At 40.6% G+C, this 10,818-nt stretch overlaps 1 protein-coding gene across 2 annotated transcripts in view; it reads left to right on the top strand.

The window, feature by feature from the left end:
* The first annotated feature begins 1,268 nt into the window (after positions 1-1,268).
* Positions 1,269-10,818, top strand: part of arid1aa (AT-rich interaction domain 1Aa) — a 30,037-nt gene continuing 20,487 nt past the window's right edge. Inside the window, exons 1-2 of one of the 2 annotated variants that reach the window (XM_015059390.1) lie at positions 1,269-2,518; positions 5,680-5,898. In XM_015059390.1, coding sequence (XP_014914876.1) covers positions 1,610-2,518; positions 5,680-5,898 — 1,128 coding nt within the window. In that variant the 5' untranslated portion in view covers positions 1,269-1,609. The remainder of the gene's footprint in view (positions 2,519-5,679; positions 5,899-10,818) is intronic. The other variant, XM_015059389.1, reaches the window with a different exon arrangement.

The following is a 10,818-nucleotide window of genomic DNA, read 5'->3' as shown; positions in this document are numbered from 1 at the left end:
AAGAAGCATAATATGGTGAATCGCAATAATCATCCTGGCTTTAGCAAGGGCTTACACAGGAAGTTAATTTCGGGGGCCCCAGAATATTTCATGTAGGTGTTTTACAAGTTTTTTTATTTTTTATTTTTTTTTTTTAGATAAAGCTTCAGAGATCCATATGGACATGAAGTGGTTTCAATTGTTGGATTTTCAGCATGGTGATGTCATGGTTCAATCTCATATGGTGATGTCATGGTTCAATCTCAAATCCAGCCCAAATACGTCTGATGGTAGAATCCCTCTAAACATGGCCCAAGCTGTCTTCTTTTTTTTATTTATGTTTTTTTTTTTTTTTGGTATATTTCAGTGACTCTGCCTCACTCAGGTCTGGCATAGTTATAACACTGAATATTTTTTTATATGGATGAAAACATTTCTTGGAATGCTCTAATAGATTTAAAAGGACAAACACAAAGGTTGCTTAAGAAAAGCTGTTTCCATGTGGACAAGTTTATGTGTATTTAACTTGTAAACTATTGCATTTGGAATATGAAAAAGAAATTCATGAGTTGGGCCAAAAATCCTCCTAAAATTTGTATCAATGCAAAGTCAAAATAGTAGAGGACTATTCGGGAATAATTTCTGGTCAATCGATGTATCTCTATTTATGCTCTCCATCCTAATATTAGAATGGAATTTCATTGCCCTTGACACTTGCATCTTATATAGCTTTTACATCATACAAGATGATAGAGCTCAAGGATAGTAGTAGGGAACATTTTGATGGTGAAAAAGAAAGAGAAAAGTGTAACTACAATGAATTTAATCAGTATTCTACTATGATGATTCAAATGTGTTTTTTCCTAATGTCATTTGGAACTACCAGCAACCAGACAGTACAGAAATAAATATAAAATGAGACCAAAAGATGTAAAATTGTGAAAACATGTAAGCCATGTTTTCCTAACACTCTGACACATACCCGGAATCTGCATTCATTTGACAGTTTGGGGCCTTTAAATGATTGTTACACCTTTATATCATGTGCTCTCTTGATATCTACACTTATACGGATAGAAAACAGTTGGATGTTAAAGAATAATTAGTTTCCATTTGTCTAATAAATGAGCCATACTTTTGTTGCAGAATGTCCTTTTTTTTTAACTGAGTCAAATTTGTGTTTCATTTGCGCAAACATGAAGCTCGTCTTGAGAAGAAAATATTCCACCTATAGTTTACGTGACGTTTTTAGAAGAAAAAAATCCTGTCCGGCCTTGAGGGGATCCGCTCCGTGTTTTGCAGCCACTCGTGCGGCTGGGTAAAATGGCTGTATGTAGCTGAGCCTCGTGTTGGTTGGGTTAGCTCCCTGCCTCTACCCGGGCTCGGTAACACAACTCCCACAACAATTTCTGTCGCTTCTCTACGCATTGTATGGAGCCTCCATCACCTCTCTAACTCTACTTACGGAGCTGAAACCGGGGGAGATGGCAGCCGGATTCGGTCCGGAATGAAGGGATAGGAATGATTCGACTCAAGGATTGATGGTTTTAAACAATTATTTATATTCAATGCTAGCTTTTGATTGTGACTGACTCGGCGAGAGAGAGGGAGAGAGTTGGGGGGGTATATCATGGCCGCTCAGGTCGCCACTCTTAACACTAGTCCGCCTTCTGAACTTAAAAAGCCGGATCGAGACCCGAAGGAAGATACGGTTCCAGGGGACAAGCAGTCCGACAAAAAGCAGCCGTGTTTGGACAGCGAATCGCCGGGCCGGGGGGATCTGCAGGACGGGGCCGACGGTGGAAATGCAGGGGGAGGAGGGGAACCAGAGATGAAGAACGGGAATGGGAACCCGCCCAGGGTTAATAATAATACCCCGAATGACTCTGTGGGACCGGAGGGAAACAACCACCCCGGGTTCGTGCATCACCACGGTCCCACTTTCTCTCCGCCTTCGTACGGATACAGTCAGCACTACGGTCGGCCCGCTTTTCATCAATATGGCGGACAACAAAGCCCTGGCATGGCAGCTGCTGCGGGTCCGGGTGTGCAGTCGAGCAACATGATGGACCCGTATCAACCCAATTCACACGACCATGGCTTCTCGAATCACCAGTTTAACAATTACAACCCATTCCCGAACAGGACTCCACACCCGGGCCAGGCGTTCGGCATGAACTCCCCTCGCAGCGCTCAGGCGCCGACAGCTGGGGGCCAGCCAGCTAAGCAGCAGCCACCGCCGGGAGGACCCACGGCGATGGCTGGATCTTACAGTAACCAGAGATATAACATCGGAAATCCCCAACCAACATCCACACCGACGCTCAACAAACTCCTGACCTCTCCCAGTTCAACACGGGGGTATCCAAACTATCCGTCTGGTAGCGACTACAGCAGCCAGGAAGGAGCTAGTAAGGGACCAGCAGATATGGGCAGCAGCGGTCAGTACGCAGGGAGCAACCCAGGCTGGCAACAAAGAACCCATCACCCGTCGCCCATGAGTCCGGGGAGTGCTGGGCAGCCTCTAGCCAGAAACCAGGTAAACCCGACCGTTTAACCGCTACAAGGGCTTTAGCATGTCTGCTTCCCTCCTCTGAGCTAGTTCACAACGTAGCAGGCCAGCCATTGTCTGATAGTAGTTCGCAAAGACTCTAAAATGGCTGCCTCTCGTGTGTATTTTTTCACTCTTTACAATACACCACTTAATAAATTTCGCTTTAATTCTATTTCTAAATGCACGTTTTAAGAGTAGAGTGGTGCTTGGTTTGGGTATAAGTTGAGGAAATTATGTTAAGGGAGTCAAGAAGGCCCGACTTTGAAAAGAGGGCGAAAATAGGAGCAACGGCTCGTTTTTCTTCCCGTACATTTTTCTCCCTTTCTACGTCAGATTTATAACACATTTGCTATTAGTGTAATTATCCTGTACGACTATATAACAAACACTCGCACATTAATGTGATATAGTTGTTCACAATCTGATGTTTGTGCTGCTTTCTTGCCCGTTGAGCTGTAATTTTGTGGCCATGACGGAAGGAATGCGTTGCGTGCCGAATGAGGGCTTCACGGTCAGTTAAATGGCCTGTGTAGGTCCTGTTTAAAATGTTTATTTGTCCCCGGGGATGTAACGGAAGGCTGTAAAGTCTTAGATTTTTTTGATCATATATCGATTAGATGCGCTTCCTTGTTCTGAGGAGCTGCTGTTCTTTCAGTAAACAGGCAGCTCTTGCCTTATGAGTGACTGTGAGCAGCCTTTTCCAGATTGCAGTTTGCAGTGGGATTTGAATTGTGGAGGTAAAATCCTACTGTCAAAGCCAGGAGATAGTTGGTCTTGGGTTGACATGCGAGCTGAAATCTGATTGGCTCCTCATCCGCTGCTCATGGCCATTTATAATTACATGTGATGCAAGGCAACAGTTGCTGATAAGAACACACAGCGTTAGCTCATCACAGGGTCATCGGAGGTATTTCTGCTTCACTCCCTCTCTCAGTTCCACTTTTTACTTTCAATAAACATTGGCCAATGCTAAAGCAGCTGCGGACAGAGAAAATGTTATATTCAAAGCTGTTCAATATCTCTTAGTTTATTACCAGAATTCAAATGTGTCATGGAGGCTCCAGTCCACATAATGATGTACTTGACTGTGCCTCTATATAAAGAATGTGAGGCAGTTTTTAATGTAAGAGTTGTGTGTGAACACAATTTCATCTGAAAATATAATAGAAAAAAAACTCCAAATGAAAGTTAAGTATTAGGACAATGATTACAAAAATAATAATTTCTGGGATAATTTCTGTCTCATCTCATTGGAATGTAAAATCCCAAATGAACACCCTGTCTTGTTAAAATAAACACAAGTTAATTGACTTGTAATAGTCCCTTTGCTCAGCCACACGGTTATTACCATATAATTGGGATTTTTCTTTTTACAGTTAAAGATAACAGAGATTATTTGTTTGTTAAAGCAAAATGGCATTTGCTTCTCTTCGCCATCAATTTAAATAGTAAAATACATTTCCGAGTTGAGGCAGAATCTTATTCAGGTGTTTGTGTAGTAAATCAGTCTTTCTAATCGAGGTGTTTAAATAAATTACGGACTATTTGATTGTAGGATTGGTTGTGCTGATGGGACCGATGCCAATATGTTAAAAAAATTACCAACATTAGCCGACACGACGTAATGTTACTATATTGTCTATTTTTAGTTCAAGCAGAATGAACTGATTGTTTTAGACCAAACTTGTAACTTACTGACTGTAGTTGATTCATGCTGTTGCCTTCGTTCGCACTTTATCGTTTGCTTTTGGTGACCCAAAATATTCAGAAACATCCAACTATTTTGTGAAGTAGTCTTCTTTCGGCCGGCTGCATTTTGCAGCAACAGGAGGGGAAAGGGCATGTTCTGCATCGCTCTGTGGTCTTTAAAAAAAAAAAAAAAATCCCATTTATTCTGGAACTTTTTCTTGCGCCTTTTTCAAAAAGCTTTTACTCAATATGATGGGTCATATTTGCACATTTTAAACAGTAACCTTTTAAAAATGTGCGTATTTTGATATCAGTAGCTGGACGATGTCTTTTTTTGGGAATATGCTGTGATGCATAAATGGGAATGATATTGTTACTCCTTTACTTTCTGCTGCATCCAAAACTCCTACTTCAGTCAAAGGAACTTCCAGCCTTTTTTTTTCTCTCTCTTTCACTTTACAGTCCTTACAAGGGAAAAAAAGAAAAAAAAAAAAAAAGAAAAAAACCCTGAATCTGTTAAAGTTGGAATTGGCCGGTCGGGACCCCAAAAGCAAACCTTAAATCGGTTTTGACCTTGTAAAGAGTGATAGACGCATCTCTCCACAAGTCCAGTCCTGAACCTTGTTTTGGCAGCTATGCGACTGCTGTGTCTGGCATGCCGCACAAGTTTGACTTTGTGTGTCTGCAGAATTTCCCCCCACCCCAAGCCAATCAGAAAGCAGTTTGCCATCTCTCACCCACCAAGGGAGTTTCCTGTCTGCTTTATGCAGATTAGCCATGTGCTATGTCTATTTATTTCACCTCATTAATGGGGATTTACAGTTTGCCACACAGGGCACTTTGTATTCTTTTTGCAAAAGAGAGCATGGTAGGGCGAGCACGCTCGTTTCGGCACAAATTGAAACGGCATTAAGGGTCGTCTTTTTGGTTATTAGGGAAATCTTTTGGATGGAGAAGTTATAGTGGTGTGTGAGCTCTTGCAGAGTTTTCACTCTCTGTTTCACCGTTGTTAAAGCACTTCCCTCATTTCTGGTGTCATTCATCTGAAGCCAAACCGCCTTCTCTTGGGGGGTTAGGGGGGAAAGAAAAAAACCCTTCTTGGACCAGGCTCAAAACAGGAGCACAGCTGGGATATGTTTAGTATTGGGCAGACTGCCCTCCATTCGAAAGCAGATATATATAGCTCTGTTGACTTCCGAAACTATGGCAGAGTGAAGTGAAGAAAAAAAAAAAATCAGGGTAATGACCGTGGGAAATAAGGTGAAGAAAAGCACAGTTTGCCCATTCACTGAAACTGCTTTATTACCTCAGCACTGCAGTCATGCATGTTTTTGAGCATTTGAAATGAAGCAATACTGTAATTACACAGATTTAAGAGAGATTGCTTGTAGGTTTTGGTGTTTATTTCCTGTTTTTGTCTCATTAAACAAGTTTTTTTTTTTTTTTTGCATTCTCAGCCTCCTGGTCCTATGGATCCAATGGGGAAAATGAGAGGTCAGCCATATGGAGCAGGCAGTCCGTACAGCCAGCAGTCTCAACAGGTGCCTCCTACAGGTCCTCAGTCTGGGCCTGGATACCCTGGCCAGGGTTACGGCACACCAGGTCCACAGCGATACCCAGTAGGCATGCCCAGTCGTACACCAGGAAGCATGGGTGCCATGCCCTACGGTCCACAGGTAATCGCATCTTATTCAGAATTTTATATTTTTGCTATTACTTATTTGTGTTCGTTCATGTTTATTTCGGTAATACACATAGACAATGTTGCAAAGTAACTGTGGCTTTGGCCTTCCGGTCAATGTCCAATTCTCAAATGTAGTCCTTGATTGTGCTTTTCTATTAAAATAAGGAAAATCAAATAAATGTCAGAAAAAAAAAAAAAAATAACTGGCAAGCTTTTGAACAAAGAAGATTATTTGATCACGGTCTTAGGAGGCAAAAANTCCTCCCTGTTCTGCATAATTACTCCGCTCAGTCAGAAACAGCCAATCAGAGCTAGCAGTAATCAGCTAGCCGCCATGCTATCAGGAAGTTTTCATTCAGTAACTCTGGATTGTTTATTGTAATGGAACCTGTTTTTGCCTTTGAATGTTAAGTTTTATACTTGAAATTTTTTGGCAATGTTGAGAGGTTTTATTTTGACTCTTTGCATTATTTAGCCTCTTCAGAGCCTTCATATGTTATCAGTCTGTTAAAGATAGCACTACCAATAGCAGTACAATTTGCACAATGCCTGTTTTGTTTAGTTTTCTTCTTGAGAAATGTTATTAAAAACAAGTTTTTGTCTAAATTAAGGTAAATTCATGGTTCATTTTTCCACATAATGTAACCGGTAGTGTTTATGATAAAAAAAAAATAATAATAATTATGTGATCGGTATCGGTGATCGGCCCTCATTGGTGATTGGTATCGGTATCGGGAGGAAAAAACCTGATCGGCACATCTCTAAATAATACACATTTCCCTTCAGCTGAATGTAGAGTCATAGAATATATCAAATCACAGTCATCCAAATAATAAGTATGTAAAATATTCCAATTGTCCAAAAATATAAAAAACATCCATTGCATATGTTTTAACGCCTTAACATCCTGTCATGCCAACGATTTTAGATTTGGCCTCTTTAATCAGCTTTCACTGAGTTTGATACCCAGATTCGATGTCCACTTTAGTGATTGAGTTGATGACCTCAGTGAGAGCAACAATCAAACTGTGTTGATAGAAAATAAAGAAAACATAAGACAAGAAAAGGCAAGTTAATCAGAATCAGTATCATCGGTGCAACACTCTTTAAATATCCCACTTGCAGGTTTTCCTGATGAGGTGTAGCCATGATACAGTGTGGTCCCTGACCGTCTCTTTCTTAGGGTCTTATGGCTGTGGAAAACCAGGTCAGAGAATCATCTTTACCCAGACAAATTGCATAAAATCCAAACTGACAATCATTTACCAGAGTAGGTGACAGCATTGGTGCTGTATGTTGGGCTTTGGGAGTAAGAGGGAACAACTGAGGCTGCAGCAGCTGCAGCTGCCACTGGCTGAACACTGGAAGTCACCGGGAAGATGGAGAAGGTGGATGAAGCTGGACTGGCAGCAGCTGGCTTGATGACAGTAACCTGGCGATTCTGTTGGCTCTGGGTGTAGGATGTTACACCTTGACTATATACAGCTTTGGGAGCTACACAAAAAAAAAGTAATATAAGTTTAATGTATAATCTTGACCTTAAGTCAAGATTATCATATCAGCGTTAATGGGCTCAGCTACTATTTGTGTACAAAAAAGCAGACAGTAGAAAGCACAGTCTAGCTCAGAGTAGCGTTGCAGCAAATAAGTCAGTAGCTGCATTTCCATTAATCATAAAATTGTGCAAATTGACATTTTGAAATAGCTAATGAATACATGCCAATTTTGAAAAAAAAAAGAAAAAAAAAAGTTTTTTTTATTTTAAAAAATTGTTGGCAACACTTTGACGGGTTGTGAATAAGACCGTCATGACACCATCATAAACATGACGTAACACCTGTCATAAACATGAGCAAATCTTTATAAATATTTATGACTCTTGTCCAAGAGTCAATCGGTAAATCATGACACTTAATATAAAGTTGACATTATTCAAAATGTCTTTATGACAACTTAACATTAACCAAGAAATCATGATCTGACATAAATTTATCATAAAAGTATTACTGATTAAACTTTAAAAAAAATATGTAGCTTTATGTTAAAGCTAAAGTTTAATCAGTAATACTTTTATAACAAATATATATCGGATCATGATTTTTTGGTTAATGTCAAGTTGTCATAACAAAGACATTTTGAATAATGTTAACTTTGTATTAAAAGTGTCATGATTTACCGAATGACACTTTGACAAGAGTCATTAATATTCATGAAGACTTACTCATGTTCATGACAGGTGTTATGTCACGTTTATGACGGTGTCATGACAGTCTTATTCACAACCCATCAAATAAAGTGTTACCAAATTGTTGAACTGGGATAAGGTATTTTTTCCCGGCCATATTGAAACAGTTGTATTTTGCAGAACTGCAATGGAAACACTTTTTCACCTCACACAAGTTGCGTGATCAACAGTCCAATGTTACTATTGAAGAAGATGACGAAAAGTCGCAAAGTAGCAAGAGGTGATATTTTTTGTTTTGTTTTTTCCAGACAATGTGCAGCTGGCTCCACCAATGACAGCATCGCACAGTCATTCCAAAGTGTTGTAATGTGTTGGGTGAAATCTACGTGTGACAGAGTGGACATTAGAGGTGATTGCACCCCCTCCCTTTTCTTACTTTGTTTTAAAGACTGCACTTCTCCTCAGTCTCGGGCTGGGAGATGCGTTGAACTGCAGTTGCAGCAGATCGCCACCAGTGGGCACTTAGAGCACAGTTAGTGCTCCTGACTGGCCAGCCAATGGCAATTTAGCATAGTAACTGCTGGTCAGCGGAGGTGCTCACTGTTGCTCTTGTTTCTTAACAGGTAAACATCAATTAGCACTATTTGTGTTGACGGTCTCTTATGGGGGAAGTGAGCTGGATGGGGTGGCGAGATATTTGTGTGGAGTTTTGAGTGAACAATTATTTGATTTATATTGTAAATATTTGTTTGTGAGGAGAGCCAATGGCAATTTAGCGTAGTAACGACTGGTCAGCGGAGGCGCTCACTGTTGCTCTTGTTTCTTAACAGTGTTCAACAATAAAATAACCTGCATAAAACCAAACTAACTAAGTGTGCAACAAAAATTGGTGGCCCATACGGGGATCAGCAGTGGTTCAGGAAAGAGAGAGAAACTGTGGCACACCAGCGATGGCGTTGGAGCAACTGCAAGACCAGTTGAGTGAGGCCCTGGTGCAGGTGAAAGTGAACCACCTACAAGAGGTGTGTTCATATGGAAAAGTCTCAGCAGAAAATCAGACCAGAAAGCACAAGCTGATCAGACTAATAAATGCAGCTGTAGGTACAGTGAGAAACAGGATGTGGCATGTGAATTCCTCAGCAGATTAATATCAAAAGCTAAAGAAGTGAGTGAATGAGATGTCACAGATGGTTGATGATACTGTGAATCTGCTTTTATAGGTTTGCAAGAACAATATGCAGCATTACAGCTAAGTTTCCAGGCCACAACAAAGAAATTAGAGGGAGAAATGTCAAAATTGGAAAACAAAGTGAAAAAACAGCAAACATCACCACTTCCAACACAACCTGCCAACCCCTTGCAGCACATTCACCAGAAGTTACAATAAGAAGAGAGTTTAAAATTAATGGCCAAATTGGAGAAAGAGGTCAGAGACAAACTGTCCTATTCAAACCAGATCCATCAGACTGAAATGGGCCTAAAAAGAAATCACAGTGAAGTGGAGATCATAGAGGCTGTGGTCAGAGCTATTAGCCCAGGTTTATCCCTCTGTGATATGCTAGAGCAGTGTTTTTCAACCACTGTGCCGCAGCACACTAGTGTGAGTGATCGTCAGGTGTGGCGTGGAAATTATCCAATTTCACCTACCGTATATTCCAGGATATAAACTGCTACTTTTTTCCTACACTTTGAACATGCGGCTTTTCTGTGGATTTTTCTTCAACCACCAGGGGGCTCTTTAGCAGGAAGTGAATCATTGGAAGTCAAAATTGGAAATCAAAGAAGAACGCTCTAATTTTCATTTAGAACAAGCACATGCTAGCAGCAGGCACGACGGAGAAATGTTTTCAAACTCATATGATGCAGCTTCTAAGTTGAGGAGTATTGATCTGGCAGTACAGGAGGGAAATAAAGCCGCTGCACATAAACTCGGCATGAACAAAACCGGATTTGGAGAAGGAGAACTGTGTCCTTAATATATCCAGCAGTTATTAGGACGCAGCCCTCTGCTGCCCTCTGCTGGGGCCTTTTGGAAAACCGAGAGCAGCAGAGATGCCAGCGGCCTTGTAGCCCGGTGCGGCTGATATTTGTAAGTTTCCAGAGGAGGCGGGTGAGGGGGGGGTTCAAAAAAATTTGAAGGTACGGTTTATAGCATGGTGCGCTGATAGTCCGGAAAATACGGTAATTGGTCTTAAAAGATTTTTTGAAAACGAATTAATTATCTGCAAATAATGTCATCTTTGAGTGTCTCTGCTGTAGTAGTGACTAGCGGTGTAATCATGTAATTTTATTATCACTAGATGGCAGTGGGTACAGAGCATTTTACATTAAAACAAGATAATTAGTGATGCATGAATGTTGCTACATTCATGCATCACACACGACAGTGTTGTGGCTGTTCAGGTGTTCAGGTGTATTTTTGAAGTGGACATGTTAAGTGCAATTTGAAATAAGAAATGTAAAATGTGATAAAAATACATTTTTGTGTTTATTTGATTCCTATTCAAGACACTTTGATAAGAATGACTATATATGTAATATAGGCGGCTACAGAGTATCTTTGTTTACATTTTTGGTTGGTGGTGTGCCTTGTGATTTTTTTCAATTAAAACAGTGTACCTTGGCTCAAAAAAGGTTGAAAAACACTGGTCTTTTAGAAAGGGACTCCGTAGATTTGATTGTAGACTTGATAGCTTGAGATCAGGCAGAGGATTTGCCAGAAACGCA

The sequence above is a fragment of the Poecilia latipinna genome, unplaced genomic scaffold, assembly GCF_001443285.1.
Source record: "Poecilia latipinna isolate Pla-1442-1.1 unplaced genomic scaffold, P_latipinna-1.0 Scaffold1626, whole genome shotgun sequence".
Classification (NCBI taxonomy): Eukaryota; Metazoa; Chordata; class Actinopteri; order Cyprinodontiformes; family Poeciliidae; genus Poecilia; species Poecilia latipinna.
The sequence above is the reverse complement of the archived record's forward strand: the minus strand, read 5'-3'. Positions and strand labels throughout refer to the sequence as shown.